Source organism: Epinephelus moara, chromosome 12 (genome assembly GCF_006386435.1).
Source record: "Epinephelus moara isolate mb chromosome 12, YSFRI_EMoa_1.0, whole genome shotgun sequence".
In the NCBI taxonomy this organism is placed as follows: Eukaryota; Metazoa; Chordata; class Actinopteri; order Perciformes; family Serranidae; genus Epinephelus; species Epinephelus moara.
Genome location: NC_065517.1, coordinates 17,994,386 through 18,017,220, shown reverse-complemented (window position 1 = coordinate 18,017,220; position 22,835 = coordinate 17,994,386). Strand labels below are relative to the sequence as shown.

The following is a 22,835-nucleotide window of genomic DNA, read 5'->3' as shown; positions in this document are numbered from 1 at the left end:
TGGCTTTGAAAAGAGCATTAATAAGTTTTAGTTTTAGTTTTAAGTTCAGTTCCCCTTCAGAAAAGGTTGTCTGTTTGGGAAGTTATAACCATACAACTGGATAAATAAAACTTTGATTATACTGCACGAGTTGTGTGAGAGTTTGTAAGCAGATGTTTTGATAAAGTGCTGATGTTGTAAAACGCGGAACCCTTTTACTCAGGCATGCGAGAAAATAAAAGTTTTCTTTACACAGGGGAATCATAATTAGTAGTAGTAGTAGTATCTAATATACAAATGGTCATTTAGGGGATGAAGTATTCCTTTAGGACAGAGTTCTTTTGCTCTTGTTTTTAAAATCCTTTTCTAATTTAAAGTATTTCATAGTTTTACTATTATACAGCTGTCTGCATGTGCCATCTGTACTGTACATTGCTATAAAAAGAGATTAGTAGACAGGAATTATAAATGCATTGTTTCACCTGTCGGTTGTGAAGATGCTCCGACACAGATATGTTGGAGTCGTCCACAGAGGATAAAATCGCTCTGATCTTCGGGACGTTCTTCTCCATAGTCTTCAGCTCTGCCTCCATTGCCTCCACCACCTGAAGTGAAGATTGCCAGCAAGATTTTAGGCAACTTGACCTGTCATTAAATGATCAAGACTGTTTCATATGCTGCACGCACAAGAACATAAATGCCCAGAGGCAATGTATTTTTTAAGATGCTACTGATTGTATTTCTCTTGACTTTATATCAAAATATATCAAATTTGGGCCTCATCCATGCATGCTGTGTAGCCACAGTATCCCTGGTTCAATTCTGCCTGGGTACTTTTCTTTCTCGCTCTTCCTGCACTTTCCTCTCACTGCCATTTGAGGTCACTAACAACCTGAAATTCCTCTCTTTTAAAATTCTTACCGAAACAGCCTGCAGGAGCTGCTCGAGTGGCTCTAGGATCTGGTGTTGCATTTTGTCTACTTGTTGGTCATTCTGGTCCACCCTCTCCTTGTGGGTGCTGATGTCACACACGTCAGAAATCTCATCCAGGACAGGCCTGAAGTCTTCAAGCGCGTGTCTGATCCTCTCGGAGTCGTCCAGGACCAGCTGTAGTTCAGGATTTAAAATTAAATTCATCATTAACATGAAATATGTGACTTGTGGATCCTGTGGTCCATGACTGACGAAGCCTGACGTGCAGTCGGAAATAGTGAGGAGATACATTAAGGATAACTATATTATAATGTGGGTTTTACAAAACATATATGAGTGAAATTATGAATGAACTGCAGGTATACAGGGTGTGCAAATATGCCATGATGACAGAGGTATCAATAAAAATACAACACAGAAAATATATGCTGTATTAACACTGATGCATAGTGCAAAAAATACATATTTAGGATACAATACATATTAGAATATGTTTGTTTGCTTGTTACTCGGCATCACTGACCTGAAGGGAGTTTGCATGATTCTGGAGGCCTCTGGCTGTTGTGAAGCAGCAGGGAGCACTGAGCCATGACTGGGCTTCGTCTAACCAGCAGGTGGCGCCATACAGAATGTCTTCAAACTCCTGAAGACATTCAGGGATCTGACAAAGAAGTACAGAAAATATAAGGGAGCAGAATGGAACTTTTTTAAACAGATATCTAGAGGCCACTTCCCACCTTGATGTTCCTGTGATGTAGTGCATTTTCAATATACATAATGAGTTCCTGGTCCATGGTATCACTTCTCACTCACTTCTTTTATTTCCTGCATTCAACATAGTACAGTCAGTGTGAACATATTATAGTATTCCTAACCTTGCTGAGGAAGGCGGTGCGCTGCTCTGTCATTTGCGCTGCGTTTTGGTAGAGCTGCAGTGGGTGGGTGAGTTGGTCCATGAGTTGGTGGGCTTGGTCCGGATGCTCCTCTGCAAGATCCTGCACCTCGCTCTCAAGGAGCATCAAGCGGCTGTGCCACGCATCCAGCTCATCCCACGCGCGCTGAGGAACAAACAATGCAAAATATGTAGGGGCTCTGAAGTGACAATGTAATCCTGGATAGTCATCAGATCTTAGGACACTGTTTCAGTTGACTGTTCCAGACATGGTTTTTGGTAGGTCAGCCCATAGATGACTCATTCCTGTGGCTACTGTTCGTCTGTGTCGCCGCCATCTTGCGGCGGTCACCTCACTTACAAGTGAAGTCGAGAGTCAGTCAGTTAGCCTGGATCAGTCACGGACTACACGTGGAGGTGCCGCTCTTCACTGCAGGATCAAGCATCAAGCATCAACCCATTTGGCTGCAGCAATCGACAAACGGTTGAAACTAGAGGCCGTGGAATAACTTTTCACAAGTAAGTGTCAATTTCATCGTGTTTTACAGTTCACTGACTTAGCTAATGAAAGCGTGATGATCACTTCAGACATCGCAGCTGTGATGGCTAGGCTAAAGCCAGCTACCCGCTCTTTCCTGCTCTGGTTTTGGGCGGAGAGTGAGTCAGTACTAGCTCTGTAGGTTATGCGTGTTGGCTATTTATGTCTTTTTTGCTAGCTAACGTTATTGTATTCCTTGTCAGAGCAGTCTGCTGTAATGAACTCGGCTACTGTAAGCTAAGCTAGCTAGTGCTAGCTAACGTTTCTGTCTTTAGTCAGCTCTGACTAGAGACAGTGCGCTCAGCAAACAGTTCAAACTTGCTGAATGTTAGCTAGGCTAACGTTACTTGCTGAGTGTCCATTCCTGTAATGTCAAGCCATATATTACATCTAGCTAACTTCAGGTAATGTTCCATGCCAGTTAACCTAACTTTGAAATGGCACTGTTTTTGTGTCAAAGGTTCCCAAAGGAACCGGGAGCAAGAGGAACGTGGGCCATAGCTCTCCGAAGGAGTGAGTTCGAGCCCAGCAGTAGCCATGTTTCCATCAGCCTGTTTAGATGCACATCTAGAAGTATCGCATCGGAAAATTATGATGTTGGAATTCGAATTAAAATCCCCTGATTCGCACAAACTAAAATACGCTCGCTTTAGCCGGGTTTTGGTTGATTCGAAAAAATGTTGATTCGCAAAACAGGCGATGGAAACAGTTATGTGCGATTTAAGTCTGATGTAGCACACCTCTCTCCATGGTGATATCCACACTCCGGGTCGGGAAGGCGGTAATGCATTTACAAGCTGGTTGCCAACTGCCAGAAAACATAGAAGAAGAAGAATGCGAGACTTGTTTTGTTTCCAGTTCTGCGGAAAACTTGCGTGAGTTAGTAGTTTTCACCAAAGTCCGTACATTTAATGGAAACACACAGGATTCGNCATTTACAAGCTGGTTGCCAACTGCCAGAAAACATAGAAGAAGAAGAATGCGAGACTTGTTTTGTTTCCAGTTCCAGTTAGTAGTTTTCACCAAAGTCCGTACATTTAATGGAAACACACAGGATTCGTATTTCTTTTAATGTGCATTTCCCAATGATTCAAATCACTTTTGGATGGAAACATAGCTACTGTAGTGACACAACAGTTTTGTGTAGTTCTCATTTCCTTCCAGAAGATTTTGACAGAACTGGACAAACTGTCCGTTTGAAGGAAGGTGTAGTCCCTTCAGTGTTTGCTTTTCCAGATCATCTGAATAAAGTAAGTGTCTTTTTCAAGCAATGCGATGCAATAGATAAGTCTCACAAATAAAATAAATAAATTCATAAATAAATAAGTTAAATAAATAAATTCCAGTTTTCACCTGTGCTTAATGATAAAGTTCAGTTGCCATTAAGGCGCCCAGGGAGCAACTGGGGTTCAGTGTCATGGTCACGACACTTCGACTGCCAGTGTATGTATGCTGGTGGTGGGGATTGAACAGGGGATTCCCAAGCTGACGTCCTTAATACTAACTAAGATATCCTGCCACCCAGGATATTGGGATATTAATAATAAACATTGATGTTAAATGTCCTTTGCTTCACGTAAAGTTGCCCAATAAAGCTAGGTCAACCAGGACATCACTACAGGCCTGTGAACCAAGTTATGATCCTGTACCTGTGTCTGACGTTCCAGAACCGCCAATTCCAACAAACCTGGCAAGTGAAATAAAGCATTTTTTTAATCCATGGGACTTTTCCAGCATATTTGGAGTTGTATTGAATAGTGCTTTTCCGACAAGTGTTATATTTCATAGGATCATCCTTATGCCCTTGACCCTGACCACATTAAAGATAAATTAACTGAGGCCCAAAGAAGAGCTTACGAGCTGCAGAGGCAGCTGAGAAATGCCAAGGATCGTGAGAGAAGGACTAAAAGAACTGTGGCGTCACTGGTAGATGAGTTAAGAGAGAAAAATATGATTTCAGAGGAACTCCAGCTAAAGCTTGACCACTATTCTGGTAGGTTGACTCATATTGGCAGTACATAACAAATCAGACTACAAGGACATTTACCTACAGACACGATTTCTGATCTGAATTGCAGTGCAAACATGGTAAACTGTCATTCACACCAACATAATGCATTCATTGAAATCAAATACCAAATTGTTCAGTCTGTTTTTCTTAATATCCCAGATCGTCCAGTAGAACTCCTAAAGCAGCACCATGCTTACACTCCGGCTCAAAGGGAGTTTGCTCTGACACTACACTTGCATGGGCCCAAAGCGTACAGCTACTTGAGAGAAACCATGCACATCCCACTTCCTCATCCTCACACCCTGCAAAGGTAAACTCCCCATCTCCAACCTTTAAAAATTGTGTTGTAGTTCTACATCAGCCATAAAGTGTACAACACTGTTTTTTTATACACAGGTGGTTGCACTCTGTCAATGGCAGGCCTGGACTAAATACTTCTTTTTTGGATACTCTCAAAAAAAAGAGAGAGGAAGATCGGGCAAAATATAGTCAAGTGTATCTTATGATGGATGCCATGGCCATCAGGAAACAAGTTCAGTACAACTCCCACACTCATACAATGTCTGGCTTTGTGGATCTTGGCGACGGCATGGACGAGACTAGTGTGGCTAGTGAGGCCCTTGTGTTCATGGTAGTTGGATTGCTAGGTCACTGGAAGGCCCCCATCGCCTACTTCCTTACAAATACATTGAAACCAGGAACTCAGAAGGTTTTGCTGGTGCATGCATTAGAGGCACTGTATGAGCAGGGTATCAAAGTCCTGTGTGTGACAATGGATGCAACCAATATCTGCATGTGCACAATGCTCGGATGCCAGCTGCAACTGAAGTCTTCGGATGCCCTGACTACATATTTCCCTCACCCTTCGACAGGTGAGCGAGTTTATGTAATGATGGATGCGTGTCATATGCTCAAGTTGGCCAGGAACATGTTGCAGGCATACAGCCCCATTTTGAGCTCTGTAGGACAAGTAAAATGGAGCTACATATCACAACTAAATGAAGTCCAAGAAAAAGAAGGTCTGCAGGCTGCAAACAGGGTCACAAGCAAACACATCAACTTCACTACACAGAAGATGAAGGTATCCTTAGCTGCAAAGACCCTGAGCCGGTCCGTTGGAAAAGCTCTGCTCATGCTCAAAGAAACAGGATACCCACAGTTCCATGATTGCTCAGCTACTGTGGAATTTGTTGAGGTGATCCTTGCTAATTTTAGTTCTGGTGTGATCAGAGGTAAATGTAATGGCCAGTTAGGGGTAAATGTAATGGCTAAACCTATTTGAATACAGGAGTTGTTGTTTTTCAGATGATTGACCGCTTGTTCGACGTCATGAACAGCCGAAATCCACGCGTCAAAGGCTACGAGGCACCTTTGCGTTCCTTCAACTGGGCAAAGACATCAGAGTTCCTGAAAGAAGCCCGGCTGTACACTGCTGAAGGCTAAAGATTTCCCAGTCTCTGTGCCGCCTTCCTGGGTCTCTCAGTAATACCATTACACCTAGCCTGCAGAGCTCCTGGTGCTGTCATTTTTTTTTTTTTTCTTTTGTTCACATTTAAGATGGATGAAGAAAGTTTAATTTGAAGGGGAACCTTCCCTTTAACTATTCTGTACCAGCCAAATATAGAGGATTTGAATCCAGTTAATTTAATATGAAAAGTAGGTTATGTGTGCAATGTGGATGCATAAAAATGGATGAATGAAAATAAAAATATGAAATTTAGTGTACAATATGTCATTATTAGCATAATGGCAACTGTCTGCAGAAGCGAGGTTATGTTAGAGGGGTAGGCTTGTTTATTAATGAATTAATTAAATCCACTTACAATAATAAGCATAGCCTCTAGAGCTATGTATTTTACAATGTAATAACACTATATGGGAGAATCTACACACTGTATTGCACAACCAGTCAGCCAGGGTTTCAACATGTTTATAATAAACCAAATTTCGTGAAAATCGGTTCAGAATTAAGTGAGTTGCAGTAAGAAAAGTTTTGTAGACCTATCTCCATACACAACAGTACTAGCCAGCCGGCCATGACCTCCCCAAGATGGCGACGAAGTTGAGGCATCGCTGAAACGGGCCGAAGCCGTCAACGAGGCATCTAATGCATATGATATCTACGGCTTAGCCACCCATCCTCTTACAGTCTACATTTACATTTGCATGATAGCAAACATAGCTAGCAGAGGCTAATGTTGGTGCTGACGGCTGATTGCAAACATCAGATTTTACATCTGTTACGTTAACTGTTCAAATCGGATATGAAATTCAAAAAGGATAAAAAGTGGTATGTTCTCTCAATTGGGGAAGACTGATTAATTCAGATAAATAAATGATGTTTAAAACAAATTTACAAGACATTCATGAAGAATATTAAAACTTTCAAACTTTCATCTCGTGCACATCAGCAAGGTTTACATAACATCATTCACACACAGACACACAAGCAAATATAAAGCAAACAAACTACCTTGAGTGCATTTTGAGCATCATTGACTGTTGCACCCTTTTGCTCCAGTAACTCCTTCACTTTCTCCAGGCCAGAGCCCAACTCTGCCACTTGACGAGCCAACTTCCGAACCGGGTCGCTCTTCTCCATGAGCTGCAGAATAACCACACACACACATTTAGATAAATATAAGAGCTTTCGCAGAGATAGCTCATGCAACGTTAAGGATGGATTCCTGTTTCCAGTTACCTTCTCCTCTTCTGTTTGTAGAGACAGTTCAACTTCTTGTAACCTTCTGCTGATATCAGCTGGTATCTCAGTATACCGGCTCTCAACACTGTCCACGATGCGCTTTAGTTTGGCTTTCTGGGAGGACAGATCCTTCCTGAGCTCCTGTCAGAGTGGAAATGCACCAGAATAAGATCAGAGGGACGGGAAATATGAAAGCCAGAGACTGCAAGATGGGGTCAAACGTTTAACTTTAAGCCCCTCATTTCCAAATTTGTTTATCTAATTTTCCAGTTAAAGGTTGAGGGTATGCTTACAGCAGCCCCCCTCACGAGTCAAATACGAATGGTAGTTAACCTTTTACTGTACTGCTGATTTTTCATGTAGAGGACTGTTCAGACCAACGTTCACTTGAAAAGACCACTTGTGGTCTTAATCTATTTACTGAAGCTACAAGTGGTCTGTAGCTGCATCTGACAAAAATTGGCCTGTGAACAAAATTCTTATTTCTCACTGATGCTGTGAAGGGCTTCTAAGCAACTCCTGACATTAAAGGAAACATATTTTAAAAATAACATGAAAACATGAACAAAAGACATTCTTGAGTTTTTGTTTGTCACTATTTTGCTCGTGCATAAAATGTCATATTTTTTGTTTTTCTAAATGTCACCTGAAGTGCCTTTTTATAAATCTCACACTCCAGGTCTCAAACTTGGACTATAAAGCATAAAAAAGAAGCTGACCTGTTGTTTTATTGGATTTGAGCAGGCTTCCAGCGCAGGAAGAAGGTCAAACATGTGTCGCTCCAGCTCTTCTATCTCCTCTTGGACCTGCTGTCTCTCTTTCTCCTCTGCCTGAGCCGCAGCTACCACCAGCAGGTTTCTTTCTTTTAAGCTGTGGAGCACATCAGCACCTCAGCATCCATGACATTAATGAGTAATCGATTTCATCATGTATATCAAAATCAAACAAACCCCACCTCCTGACATTCTCTTGGATCTTCACTAGTGTTTTGCCCACAGGTCCGGGGCTGATGGGCTCCTGGGAGCTGGATAAGCTCAGGGCGTGCTCCAGTCGATGCTCCAGGGAGGCTAAGGCCTGCTGCTCCTGCTCCAGCCCCACCTGGTGTATCTCAGCCTGAGCCAGAAGCTCCAGGGGCTCCTCTTGAGTGAAGCTCACAGCGGAGGAGTCGGGAACCTCGGCTTGAAGACTGGCCAACAAGCTGCAGCACTGCTCCATCTAAACAAGAGAATGGAATTTAATCCTCAGTATATCTGTGTATTACTTTGCTCTGTCCTTTACGTCTTGTTTTTGATGTAAACTGTGAATGAAACTGCATTTATTTATTTGTTTGTTTGTATTCATTTATACATGTTACTGAACATTAGGTTATGTTTAGATGCAAAAGCTGTAAGAGGATCTGTTGTTGGTAAAACTCACACTTGTAGTGATGTCCTTCCATTCCTCTCCTCTCTGTTCTGTATGTGCCATCAGTAGGCCGACACCACGGCGTAATGATACCCAGCGCCTCCAGAGGGCGCCCAGCTCGCCGCCCTTTCCAACCCCACAGCCCTGCATCGGACATCCAGCCCTTAGTTCTTCTATCTTAACTGCGAGGCAGCGAAGATCTTCCATCAGAAGCTGAATGAAAAGATGGAATAAAGATCAAGTTAAAATCCGAAGAAGACGTAGTCATTTTCTTTTACATGCGCCACATGTCAGTCAAAAATTTCAGTCCATTCCTATGAAAATGGTACACATGTGCTACTCCGAAGTGGTAAAATCAGGAGTAAGACTAACAGCTAGGCTACTTAGTCATAGAAGTGCCTTAATAGCTAAATCAATCCAATGTCCATCCATCCAATCAACCAACCAACTTGCTGGTTGCACTAGAGAAAAATTCTGGGGATCACCAAAGTAAGGAAAATCCTTTAGTGTCAATGAGTATGTGTAAAAAATCACTAGAAATCCATAGTTGTTGAGATATTTTAGTCTGGACCAAAGAGGCACCTGTAAAGACATGCTGTTAGCATTGCTGAGAGCTAACTGTCAAAATCTGACCTGCAAGGTTTAAGTGGTTCCAATATGTGTAGACAAATGCATACTGAAACATAACGCTGCATCAAACCTACTTTGGCTCTTTTTTGTTGGGCGACACATTTGTCATATGATGTCACTTGTACTGCGGCACAGTCTGAAAGCTTGGCTTCAAGCCCTGAAAGACGCTGACGTATGTCTTCATGGCACTTCCTGTGGCTTGGCCCACTTATTTCACACCTGTGAGAAATTTGGCTTTTAAGTGTTTTATTTAGAAAAACAAAAAAATAATCACAACAAACGCTATGCCGAAGCACTTCATTGAGGTGAGAACAACCAGTACCTCTGCAAGGACTCCAGCCTGAGCTGGGCTTGGGCCTCGAGTATGGCTCTTCCCACCAACAACTGACTGAGGATGCTGATGTGAAGCTGCTCAGTCTTTGGGCTGGAGAGGCAGGGTTGTTGGGGCACCAGGTCTGCAAGGTGGCTTATATGAGCTTGAAATCCATCTTCAAGGGCTTCTAGAGCCTGCTGGGTCTGTCTTTTCTCCTCAGTACAGTCCAAAAACCCTCCGGTAGCTGATAAGAAGGTGGCTTCAGCATTATGAAGGAAGCCTATTGCTCCCTGAGCAGCCCACTGGTAGTCTTTCAGAGATTCTCTCGCCTGGCATAAACTCTCCTGTTGGATACATGTTACAAAATCAAGCATAGTTGAAAACAACTCAAAAATATGAATTGCAAAGTTACAAAATAGGCTGCATTATTTCAGAACATTTACGCTTACCATTCGTAAATGGCACTCTTGCATGGTTGCATCCCTAAGAGAGTACAGGTCCTTGTAGTTCTTCAGGTTAACCTTTTCTTTCCGTGCCAGACCTTCCAACACCCTCATCCCAGACTCCATATTTCTCCAAATAACCCAATTTCTTCTAAGTGCAGTATCAATGGCTCTTTCATCTGGATTTACTGGTTCGGCTTCCGCCAGCTCTGCTCTTGTTGTTAGGAAAAACTCTTTTAAGTTGGGAAGCTCGGAGGAAAACTGCAGATCTCGCAGAAGCTTGGCCTCTAGCTTTTTGATATCATCTGTGACAGAGAACTCCCAGGAGACTAAAGTTTCCACGGTGCGGTGGATCTTCTGCCTCTCTGAATTTAGCTCAGATGGGTACAACTCCTGAGCTACAGCCTCCAGTTGGTCCGCTGCTTCTTGACACTGTGTCTTTACCAGGGGAAGTTCAACCAGGAGTGTTTGGCACAGTCTGAACCTCTCCACCACACTGATTGTTTCATCTTTGGCATGCTGAATTTGCTCTTTTGCAATGTCTCTAGATTCCTCCATTTGTCTCCTCAGGTGCAGATATTTGTCTTGCTCAGTAGCATTAATACTCAGAGCTTTGCACTGGTCTTGCAGTTCCCCAATGGCGCTCAGCAGGGAGCTTCGCTTGGCCTCCTGGCAGTGCTCAAGCTCTTGTGCTTGACATTGATGCTCCATTAGCATGTGCTTCAAATGTGCAATTGTTGAAAGGGTTTCCTGTGTTAAAGGGAAACTTTGCTGTTCCACATCGCTGGAGATTTGCTTTAAGTTACCCTGGATGGTGGCTAACTCCTCATCTGAAGTGGTTCGCTCATGAATCAGCTCCTCCAATTCCCAGCTGGCTGCTTTCTCATGAGCTAACAATCCATCTAATTCTGTCCAAAGGCCTGACAGTCTGTTGACAAGGTAGCGGCTCTCTCCTGGACTCAACCCTACAGCTATTTCCTTGCAAATTTCTCCCATTGCTTCCACCTGTTTCAGTTGGCTTTCGATCTCTACTGTGGCTGATTTGTGACTTTTCAGCTCGCTCTTCAGCTTTTTGATGTTAGCTTTTGAGACATTGTCAACATGGGTGCAGGGATCTCTTTCAGCATGTGTTTCTGCTAGCCAGGCATCCATGCTAGCAAGCTGGCATAAAAGTTTCTCCCTCTCCTGCAGATTTTTCTTCATGGTATCAAGAACATGATCCAAGCTGTCAGCAATGGCCTCATACAGGTCTTCTATTGTCTTCAACACATGGTCACTTTCCTCCTTTTCCATATCAGAGACTACATCTTTCATATGCTCAACTTCTTCTTGCATCTTGGATCTTCTAAACCAGATATCATTTTGGAATTTCTTCATCTCAGTAATCTGAAAACGAGCCTCCTCTGGGAAAAGAGCTAACTTTTTCCCAATAGAGATGTGGTTTTCTGCCTGCTTGGCCCATATAATCAGGTCTTGTAGTTGCTTGTTGATCTTAGCAGAAGAAATGCTGCCACAGCTGAATGTGGAAGTGTCAAGCTTGCCCTTGGTGACATTCAGCAAGGACCCCAGTTCCTTAAGATTACGTCTGATCTCGTCCTTCTCTTTCTGACCAAGAGAGAAATGCACAAGAGCATCTGACTGGGACTGTAAGTGCAGATAAAGCTGGTTGTACAGCTTGAGGTCTGTGGTCAGACAAACATATTCTAAAGCACTTTTGCCATCGTGGCTTTGAAAGTCGGATTTCTGGAGAGCTTCAAGCTTGGCTTTAAGCAGTTCGGCCTCTTTTATTAAGAGAGAGGATTGAGAGGTGGACCTTGAGGCGTGCTGCAGAGCTCGTTTGATACTTCCTTCTAAAAGTCTCCATTCCTCCTGGACATCTCCAAGCTGGGCAAGAAGAGCACCTGAACTCTCAGCGTTGCTCAAGTGGACCGACAACTGGCTACCTAACTGGAGGAGCCCATCTATCATGTCTTTTTTCTGTACCATGGTTTGCAGCAGGGCGTGGAGTTTGTCAGCCTGAAGAGCACTGCTTCCTAAAGAATTTCTGAAATAAAAAACAACAGATGAGTGATTGTGTTGTGTATCAGGTACACAAAAAATACAATTAAGTTGATGATAACTTGAGTAAAAGCTCAGTTTTAAATCAGTTACTCACAAGCTCATTTTGTTTTTCTCAGCAGCTACAACCTCCATGAAAGCTCTGGTGATCTTCATCTGTCTGTGATACTGTTTGACCTGATCAAGCTGTGCTGCTTTGACCTGCACTGTGGCAGAGGCATCCAGTAGTGCAGCACAACACTGTCCTTCAACTCTTCTCAAGGCCACTGGGTCACAAATCCTGGCACCACTCATGCTTTTGATAGTAGCCACTTGCTCCTGCACACAGCGCCTGTAGTCCTACAGCGGACAGAACAGACATGAGATGAAATTATTTTGATAGTACAGCTTAAGAGTGACAGGAAAGGTGTAGAGAAAGGAGATGATATGCAGCAAAGAGCTGTGGGTTAGAACTGAACCCTTTTTTTTTTTTAACATTTCTACATTTCGAATTTTGTGAGAAAGATACACATTTACATTTTACTTCATTTTACCTTATTTAGAAAAACATTCAGCTACAACAAACTGAAGTGCTTTGCTAAGTATATTTGACATAAAGAAGGAAAAGAGGTAAACTGAAGTGCATCATACCTCTGCCTCCTGCAGTTGTTTGGCCATTGCAGTGACATCGAGTCGTGCTGGTTGGTAGCGACATGCCAGAACTTTTTGGACAGTTCGTACCAAGCGAATCTCTGGTTCCCCAGGAGAAGACTTCAGGTACCAGTTTAAATCAATGTGTGGTGTCCGCTATAATAATAAACAATTTTAAAATAGTGGGGAAACTGTTGTCAGTTATTCTGCTTGTTTTGTTTGACCAGTAGTCCAAACCCCCAAAATGATCGATTTACTATCTCATAAAACAAAGAAAAACAATCAAATTCTCACATTTTTAGAACCTGGTATTAAGAAAATGTTGGTATTATTCCTTGAGAAGTAAATTATCTGATCATGAAAATACAGGTAAAATGAACAACACTGATCTATCTGCAATGCAATGACCAGAAATAACCAGAGACCGATAAAATTGCACACATTTGTTTGGTTGTTTCTTTTAGTTTTCTTCTTGTCAAGGTTATACGTGTCTTCATGATGAATAGTCCTCCAAAATCAAACAATATCACACTTAGCACCGAAAAGAGGGTCAAATTGTGGCACCCCAAGTCACAGACTGTATACTGTGAGTAATTAGACCCACTAATGACCCTGCAGGAAATCATTGCATGTCACCGGTCCATCTTGTGGATCTTCCTGTCAGCAGCATCATGGGAATATATACAAACCTTGATCAAAACATTGCTGCTCTTATCTGTTCACTGCTTAACAGATAAGACTTCTTGCTGTTACTGGACCCTCTGAGGGATGCAGTTATGTTTAAAGTCTGAAATCTCTCATTTCTATGTCTAATAAACAAACTGTGTGCTACTACACGGAACACATTACTGCCATTAACAGTGAATAAATAACCTGTGTTTTTAAGTCCTTCAATCAGCTCAGAATTTAAACTTTTGTACACACACACACACACACACACACACACACACACACATTCAGACTTAAACAAATCAGTGTATTAACTCACAGCAACATGTTTTGCAACAGTAGATCTAAATGAAAGAGGTGCAGCAAGCTGTTTTTTTATTTCATAAAACAAGTTGATACTCACATTTATTATGTTACTTCTTTCCACCAAGCTCTGGATCTCAGACAAAACATCCTGCATGGTGTACTCTTGTTTGTAGGACTCTGTTGATCCACCTGTCGCCTCCCAAGCCTGCAGATCAGCTTCCAAACCCGGCGCTGTCCTCTCAGGCTCCATGCTTTCTTGGCTCTGACGCTACAAACACATAAGACAGGGGTGGTGTCACATTTAAGCGTCCTCCTTCCCCGTGTTTGTCCACTTATAATAACAGAGCTTCCTGTTCTTTCCCTGCTACACAGTGGTAAATACTACTATGTTGCCGGTGGCCTGGCGAGTCAGTACAGTTAACACAAGAATGTGCCTGAGTAGGGAGCAGTCTGCCCCGAGGGAGAGGGACTCTATTCATCTATAACGTGCTTCCTCCCTTGCTTCTCAAAAGAATTAAGTGATCTGTTATAACTTGGGTAGACAGGGCAAACACCAAAACATGACATGAACTGCTAGGTTACTGGATTACAAACAGGGGAGGTGCCTTGTGAAATACTTTGGGCATGACCAAGATGTGTCTTGCAGCAGGGTGCAGGTAGAGCGGGAAGAGAGTTCGAAAACATACAGCAGGCTTCTGATTGGTTTGGGGGAAAAACAGCACAAAAAAGAATATCTTATATTGTTAAAGTCAAATATTTCTGTCTCAGAAGAAGAAGTGTCAACATTTAGTTGCATATGACCAATGTAACAACACCCTTTTAACAACCTTTAATAAATCTAATTAGCGGCCAAATAAGGTCAGGAAATTTACAGTTTCTTAATTACAGATATTATGGTACATTTGAAGATGCTCAGCATTTGTCCTTTGACACAAATGTCAGCTATTTACAGCGAGACGGAGTGCTGTTATTATTGACAATAATGACAGATTATCCTCATGAGAAATTCCTCAATCCCTTTGAGCACCATGGCTTGTATTTATCAGAACACATCTAATGACTGAGGAGCAGTGAATGCATCATCAGCATTAAATCTAGCACATTTGCAGGAGGCAAAAAAATAGTATCAACAGTAGTCAGGTAGTAATGTGTATTTCTTTCCTGTCTTCCAGGCAACTGTCTTATTCTTTTTTTTACTGGTATTAAAGGCAGATACTTCCTTTGTTTCTGTGGATGTCAGTGCAAGTCTAGCTGTCTATTTCTGCCTCATCATCTTTATTGTTAGCCTGCTTTCAAACTCATTTCTTATCTGTCTTAGGAGCTAATGCAGGCTGAGCTGGTGGATCATTCCTGAATGGGTGTAACTTTCCATGCTTTTTTTTTCTTCAAGAAAGACTCTTTGCTCCATCGTCCTCGTCAAGACTGAGAGTCTAATGTTTGAGTGCAAGTTACATGTAGGCCTGTTTTCACTGTTCAACATGCACTTTTGTGTGTTTGTTGCATACTGTAGTGCATCATTGTTTTGTGCAGTTTATGAGTCATTCTGTGGAGGAATCAAGGCAATATGCTACATGGATTTCATCCATCTGTCACGAGAAAATACAGCCCACCCTCACCCAAAAATCAGCCATACAAGTTGCCTGTGCAAGCAGCTTATTGCTACCCATATTTAAGTTTTTTGTTGGGCAGCAACTTCCAGTCAGATGACCTAGTATAAAGACTGACAAAGTCTGCATAAGGTGGGAGGTATGTGTAGTGGATGGATCAAACAAACATAGGACTTTCACCCAGGAGACCAGGGTTTGTGTCCAGTGTGAAACCAAAAGTCAACATAAGAAGCGTACTTGTTTTAAGCCAAACCATAATCTTTTATCTAAACCTAACCACATAGTTTTGATGAGAAACTGTGGCTGTTAACCACATGTTTAAAACTGGGACCGTTAGTACTTGCATCATTTTAGGACAGTTGCAAAAATACATTTCTTTCCACTGGATGACCAATGTTCCACAAAAAGAATGCCAAAACTGTATGACTGGACCTGGCAAAAGTACAACACTGAAATGCCACATAGTGGGAGGAATAAATAAACTAAAAGCAAAAAAGTTTCAGCTAAATTTAGGATAAAATGTCACCTTCTCTCACATGAAGGTAAGATAGGGGAAGAAGAGTGGTTTATAAATGTCAAAGTAGACCCTGTTTGATAAGTGCAGTTTAGGAAAGACAGGACTGTGGATTCAGCTGGGACATCTGGGTCTTCTGCCAGCAGGTTTTTTTTTTTAATCATTCAACAAGCTCAAAGTTTTATTAATGTTTTTAAGACTTTGTTGCTCTAATGATTTTAAAAGCCAAAGAGCAGACATTAATAATACTGATTTTATAAATTCACACATGTTTTTATCATGTTATATAAGAGGGTCTTTTATGGGACATCCTGGTGGCCTGGAGGTCTACTGGCCTGTGAGGATGTAATCACAGTGTCCCATGTTTGAGTCCAGCTGAAACCTTTGTTGAGTGTCCTCTTACTGTTTCTCTCTGCCTTCTCATTTCCTGTTAGCACTCCATTATGTTGTACTACTTACCACTGTGGCTTAAATAGCCTTAACATTTAAATTGTTTTCAGTATCAGGTTACTTCTTGATAAATTTGAGGGGTCACTGAATGATTACCAGGATACATTTCCATATTTTCCTCTAGTCTTTGGTTGTTTTAGTGATTTGCTCCATAATGTGAACTCTTTATGCCTTCAGAACAAGTGTAAAACTCACTTTCTGGTGGAACTGACAGAGTAAACAAGAAAACAATGCTTTGTTTTGGGGATGCACAATCCAAAAATGTTGGAAACCACTACCTTAAAAGACCAGTGAAGCAAATTCTGAGAAGAAGGATGATTCAAGGAAGCAAAAGTAGGAAACCAATTATTTTTAACATGACATCTACCTGTTTCTGTGTCACCTTAGTGTCCTCCAGCGATGCAGCTACCTTCCATTCACTTTCTTCAAACAGCGGCGTAGCTTTTTCTCGTCTTTTTGGCCCTTTTAAAAGTTTGGACTCTGGGTGTTCAGGGTCACTTGCTTCTTCTGGTTTTTCTCCATCTGCCACCTCCAGCTGTCCTGTACCTTTGCTCTGTGCAGTGTCAGCAACATTCATTTGTTTATTGGCACCAGCAGGTATTTGTGTTGCGGTTATGGCATCTCCCTCCGCAGTGCAAAACACTGAGCTCATTGTTTGCTCTGCAGCGTGACAGAAATCTGTCGTCTCCTCTTGTTTGACATCCGGAGATGTTGTTTCTGCTGTGTGTGTACCGGTGAGCTGACATTCAGCAACAGTGCCACATGAGTTGGAGGAATTAAACACCTCACTGTGCATCAATTTAGGGGTTTCTGACTTTTCCTTGCATGATAATTCGGCACTTGTGGATTTTACCTCGTCCAGCTCTGTACTTACTAATGCTGAGGGGTTTTCTGGCAGCGAGTCTGTCACTTGAGACTCATTTAATGCATAGCTCTTTAAAGAATGATTTTCCGTGCCTGTTTTATCTGATTCGGGACTCGCCAATGTTGTAAGAAGTCCAGATTCCGTCTCAGGAATACTTGAAACTTCTGTGAGCTTTGCATCACAAAGCTCTGCCCCCTGTGAACAGCTGAGAACATCTGGTCTGCTGGCTCCAACACTGTCCTGTGGCTTGAAATCAGGCAGCTCTATGTCCAACACTATTGTATACACTTTATCTGAGCTCTCACTGATATCCTCACAGTATTTCTCCTTTTCTGGGGCATCAGTGAGTGTTGTCGATGTATCTGTTTGTGCTGCTAGATGAAGGCTTGTAAAATCTAATTCAGGACTGTTCAAGAGTCCAGATTTTTCCTCAGGAATAGTTGAATCTTCTGTGAGCGTTGTATCACAGAGCTCTGCTGCCTGAGAACATCTGAGTGCATCTGGACCGACACTTTTGTTTTTCTGCATGTCCTGTGGCTCTATGTCCAACACTGTTGTATACACTTTATCTGAACTCTCACTGACATCCTCGCAGTATTTCTCCTTTTCTGGGGCATCAGTGAGTGCCTTCAGTGTATCTGTTTGTGCGGCTAGATGAAGGCTCTCCAAGTCTGATTCAGGACTGGTTAAGAGTCCAGATTTTTTCTCAGGAATAGTTGAAACTTCTGTGAGCATTGTATCACAAAGCTCTGCTTCCTGAGAACATCTGAGTGCATCTGGACCAACACTTTCATTTTTCTGCGTGTCCTGTGGTTCTATGTCCAACACTATTGTATACACTTTATCTGAGCTCTCACTGATATCCTCACAGTACTTCTCAGTTTCTGGGGCATCGGCAAGTGCCTTCGATATATCTGTATCTGCGGCTAGATGAAGGCTTTGAAAGTCTGATTCAGGACTGTTTAAGAGTCCAGAATTTTTCTCAGGAATAGTTGAAACTTCTGTGAGTGTTGTATCACAAAGCTCTGCTTCCTGAGAACATCTGGGTGCATCTGGACCAACACTTTCAATTTTCTGCGTGTCCTGTGGCTCTATGTCTAACATTATTGTATACACCTTCTTTGGGGTCACACCGATGTCCTCACAGTGTTCTTCATGAGCATCTGTGACTGCCTTAAACGTCTCTGATTGTGCTGCTAAATGCTCAGACACACTTTCAGGGTTAGAAAGAGGGATGCTGTCTGGCTTTGTCCCTGGGGATCCAACCAGGGGTGTGACACAGTGTGCTGAAGTGATTTCTTTGGTGTTGTCTTTGTATATAGTTGACTTAGAGTCCTGGGTTGAGGTAGTGTCCTCCTGCAATGGTTCAGATTTCTCTTCCCAAGAAGAATAGGTCTTTAAGTTGAATGTTGGTGGAGTTGATGTTAAATGTTGTGATTTGAAAACATCCGCTGCAGATGAGAACTGCTTAGGGACATCTTCTTTGTCTGTTTCCAGTGGGCCTTTAGTTTCAAGTTTGTTGTCATTCTGATCACTTGAAGAGTTTTCTTTGTTGTTTATTGCTGATGGAGAAGCAGGAGGACACATGGCTGTAGTTTCATTAGCAGAAGCCAAGTACGGTGCATCACTTTCGCTGCTACAAGTTTCTTCAACAACTCTGCCTGGCAAATCTTTGTCCAACTTCACTTCACAATGACCTTGACTGCCCTGTGCAACCTACCAAATTGAGCACAAATATTAACCACAAAATCCTTGTATTATCAGTTATAGTATTGGATGGTACAGTTCTGTGAATTTTTAGAAGCTCACCAGGAATTTGGATAAGGTTTCAAGTGCAGGCGTGCTTTCATTGAGAGCAGCTGAGGCCCTTTTCTGCAGTTTCTTTGTCGCTTTTTTCCCCAGACGGTATAGAAGAATATCTTGTTCTGACAGCAGTTCACGAAGATCTTGTTGAAGTCTCAAACCCTCATTCAAAGCCGCCTGCAAGAACACAGACAGATATAAGTAAACTATACTTCAGAATGTCATTATTCAAGGTTATTACAGTTTATCCTGTCTACAAACAACCTAAAGGCAGTCTATCCATTTGCTGCTGAGACATTTTACTCAATACCACACATATCAACCTCATCGTGGTGCGAGAGGAAAAGCCATGGGATCACCAAAGTTATTAGGATTCGTCATCTGGAAACCCTGAATGTTTGTACAAAATTTTGTGCCAATCCATCCTGTAGATGTTGGGATATTTTCAGGACATGTGAACATTTTGACCTGCTGATGACACTAGCTGAAAAATCAAGGGATCATCAAAGTAATTAGGATTCATTCTCTGGGCACCATGAATGTTGGTACAACATGTCATGGCAATCAATCTGATATTTGTTGAGATATTTTCTTCAAGAATGAACACCAAATCTAACTGATGCACTGGTTAGATGTACAAGTTGATAAGGTGCATAATGTTGCATTTTAAGATTAATAAAGAGAACTGAAGAAACCTCTTGGATGAGAGGTGAAACGTCTTCAAGAAACTCCAGCAAGTCCAATTGGCTACGATACAGCACTTATGATTACCATGACCTGGATGACTGAGAATCTTCTCCAACCACATTAATAAAGGGTTGTCATTTTATTTCACAGACATCAGCATAATAATGTACATAATTACGACTATAATGACGAAGACCAGCAGAACAGGAATAGCACAGTTGGAGTGTATCTTTCAGAGACCTTGGCAGCAGCTGGTAAAGCTGATGGAAAATGAGTCCCAACATGTTTCTGATCTTTACTAATCCCAAAGAGCAAACCTTTGACAAAATTAGTCCCTGTGAGGACTGTTTATTATGTTCACAATGTACCAGACAGCCTCTTGTTGTCTTATTCAAGAACAGAGGATGAACCGATGGCATTTTAAAAACAGCTCAACAACAGACCGTAAAGTCCTGCTGGGTAAAGAAATCAAGGGTTTTGTCTAAGGTAGATGTAGCAAAAGGTAGTAGTGTTGGTATTAACACAAAGTGCAAGGATTTGATTCCAGAAGTTCGAGACAACAGACAATTGCATCATTTTTAAAGACTTCCTAGTCTTCACTGTTGCAGAACATAAAAGTGCTCATGTTGGATGAGACTGGCCATTTTCTACATTTTTTAAATGACAATAAAATCCATCAAAAGATCAAATAGTCCACAACAAATGCACCATTTAGGTCTCTTTGAGTAATATTTGCTAAAAACTGCAATGCCCAGCTATTTAAGGAAACTACAGAACCTTTTAAAGATTAAAGTATACATTTGTGACCAGTTTTTATAGATTTGAATCGTCAGCAGGAATCAATGGGCTTGAGGCCGTGAGCCACAAACAAGGTGGGGATGTCTTAAAGTATTAAGCCACAAGGAAACCCATTGTTGGGTTTGAACTTTTTATGGTGTTTTCTTACAACAGAAAAAGACAACCTGATCATTTGAATCTAACTGAATAAATGAGATTGAATTGTTGATAATATTTACTTCTGTTTTTGTTTGAGGACAAAAGAACATTTTTTAAGTTCGTTATATAAATGTGCATATTTGTTAATATTCTGAGCATTCATGGACAAATGTCAGGACACGTTGGTGAGTTGTACCTGGCTGTGTGATGATGGTTCAGCTCGTACTGTTTGACTCCACTTCTGTAGCTGGCTGATTAGCTGTCTCACCCTGTTAGCAGTGTTTTCAGCACACTCCTGCTTCTTTTGTAGAAGAGCGGACGTGATGCTACGGTGAGAACGTGAGAGAGAGAAAACAAACAAGTTTGGGAAAATGAGTTTAAATACATGGAGCCTTCATTCCAACCCTTTTTTTAATAATTACATTCGAAACCCTAACCCTAACCCTAATCCATCTTACTCCTTCAAGAACTCTGCCATAGGTCCAGAAGCCTTTGACTTTTTTTTTTTTTAAAGAAGAGGATTCTCTGCCATAAAACAATTTAATTTTGAGCTGCATGAATGTCCATTTACCTCCATGCAGGTCCCTGATAATTATATAATGAGGTAAAGTACCTGTTAAGGTCTTTAGCAACAGCCTCAACAGTCGAAGTGACTTCAGCATGCAGCGGCTCTTGAGAGATGCCCAACTCTCCAGTCTTCTTCAGGTCATTAACTCTTGCAGCCAGCTCTGTCAGCCTGGTATCACAGTCCTGAGAGGGATATACATGCTTTGTTAATGCTTCTATATTCCTCCATGAACTTGTTATACACTGTTAATCGGCAACATTATAAAGGATATTTCAATGATACCTGTAATGTGTACCACTGCTGTTTAAGCTGGTTGGTATCAGGCGAAACTTCACAGTTCCCACTCAGATTTTCAGCCAGATCTTTCAGAGTTGTTTGCACACAGGAGATCTCTTCCTTCACTTGCTGGACTCTCTGGTTCCTGTTTTCTGTGAGCAGGGCCAGATGTTCTCTGATGCTGCTGTCTAGTGCCCTCTTGTGGATTTGGAGGTTGCTGACTTGCTGGGAGAGGCTGGCCTGGGCCTCCGCTGTTAGACTAGCTGTGATGGAGTCCTTGAGCGTTACTATTTGTAAAAGATCTTTTTCTATGTCGGTTACTTCTTGTAGCAAAGCCTGAAAAGTAGAAAGAATAACAAATAATGTTCTTATAAAGAGAAATACAATAGAGGTGACCTAGTGTTGGAAAATTCTCCATCCCCTTAATGCAGAGGGAATATGAAAAAAAAACTGTAACATGGTATGATTTATCAGGTCAGTTAACTTAATAAACCTCACCTCCAGAGCGGGTACATCAGTGATCAGTCCAGCTGAGCTTTCTTCCTGGGCTTGACAGGCTGACATCCTTTCCTGAAGGGATGTCAATTTATGGCGGCAGTCCTGCAGTGACTGGCCAAAACGCCCCTCATTACACACACCTTCCTCGAGGCGGGAACACACACCCTGTGGACATTTCAGGCAAACCAAGTCACAGTCAGAGGGCTTATGTATCATTTCACAGACTTACTGTGATTATAGTAAACCAGTGGTTCTGACATCCCTACCAGATGAGCTCAAGTATCACTTCGACTCAACAAATCCAAATGCTCCAAATATATTAATCTCAACGGATATTTAGGTGGATATTAACGCCACATGAAGTGAATTTTAAAAAAAATATTTTTAGGTAGTGGGGAGTGGAAATTTGTTTTGCTCAGGATTTAAAAAGGGGAATGGTAAACGTGTAACTCTGCCACATGAGACACCGTTCATATTAACTGTAATTTATTTTACTGGAATTTACATTGCACATGAGGAATTATGTTTGAGTAATCATTTAGGTCTTGTAAGTCCTGTATCTAATACTGATAATCATTATGGTACTTATCGAATCCTGTTTCTGATTCTTTGGCATTTAAAAAGGTAAAGGAGGGCAGAATATAAAAAAACTGTTGATTCTGGTGATGAAGATGTTCAGCTGTAAGACCACTTTGAGTGGCAGAGGGTGGACCTTTTATCCATTTATCCATTACTGGTAGCTAATGCTGCACATTTCAGCCTTTACCTAATTATTTAACATTTTATCCATTACATTTTGCTCACTATTTCAACTGTTTACATATTATTTTTGGAAGATAATTTCATTGTTGTTCTATTACTTTGAGCTAACTCTTTGAACTGTCAACTTTTGGACAATTCTTTCAACTGTTAAATACCTTTATCTAATTATAGTATGTGTTTTTATATAATTATTTACCTGTTTTTATATTAGTCTTTTTTTTATAGTATTATTATCATTATTATTATTATAATTATTATTAGCCTTTTTTTTATTATTAACAATTTCAAAGTTTTTCCATTACTTTTGGCTAATGTGTTCACTTGTTTTTCCAATAATTTAATTAATTATTCCACCTGTT

At 41.5% G+C, this 22,835-nt stretch overlaps 1 protein-coding gene across 1 annotated transcript in view; it reads right to left on the bottom strand.

Moving 5' to 3' along the window:
- LOC126399230 (nesprin-2) overlaps window positions 1–22,835 on the bottom strand; it is a 108,098-nt gene that overhangs the window by 50,645 nt on the left and 34,618 nt on the right. Inside the window, exons 43-63 of the mRNA XM_050059086.1 lie at window positions 21,715–21,879; window positions 21,223–21,552; window positions 20,986–21,122; window positions 20,569–20,698; window positions 18,756–18,926; window positions 16,449–18,662; window positions 13,608–13,778; window positions 12,536–12,691; window positions 12,003–12,244; window positions 9,854–11,891; window positions 9,414–9,748; window positions 9,166–9,310; window positions 8,474–8,674; window positions 8,013–8,272; window positions 7,777–7,927; window positions 7,055–7,198; window positions 6,827–6,958; window positions 1,788–1,970; window positions 1,436–1,573; window positions 901–1,086; window positions 462–584 (exon numbers count right to left, since the gene is read on the bottom strand). Of these exons, the coding sequence (XP_049915043.1) occupies window positions 462–584; window positions 901–1,086; window positions 1,436–1,573; window positions 1,788–1,970; window positions 6,827–6,958; window positions 7,055–7,198; window positions 7,777–7,927; window positions 8,013–8,272; window positions 8,474–8,674; window positions 9,166–9,310; window positions 9,414–9,748; window positions 9,854–11,891; window positions 12,003–12,244; window positions 12,536–12,691; window positions 13,608–13,778; window positions 16,449–18,662; window positions 18,756–18,926; window positions 20,569–20,698; window positions 20,986–21,122; window positions 21,223–21,552; window positions 21,715–21,879 (7,752 nt within the window). The remainder of the gene's footprint in view (window positions 1–461; window positions 585–900; window positions 1,087–1,435; window positions 1,574–1,787; window positions 1,971–6,826; window positions 6,959–7,054; window positions 7,199–7,776; window positions 7,928–8,012; window positions 8,273–8,473; window positions 8,675–9,165; window positions 9,311–9,413; window positions 9,749–9,853; window positions 11,892–12,002; window positions 12,245–12,535; window positions 12,692–13,607; window positions 13,779–16,448; window positions 18,663–18,755; window positions 18,927–20,568; window positions 20,699–20,985; window positions 21,123–21,222; window positions 21,553–21,714; window positions 21,880–22,835) is intronic.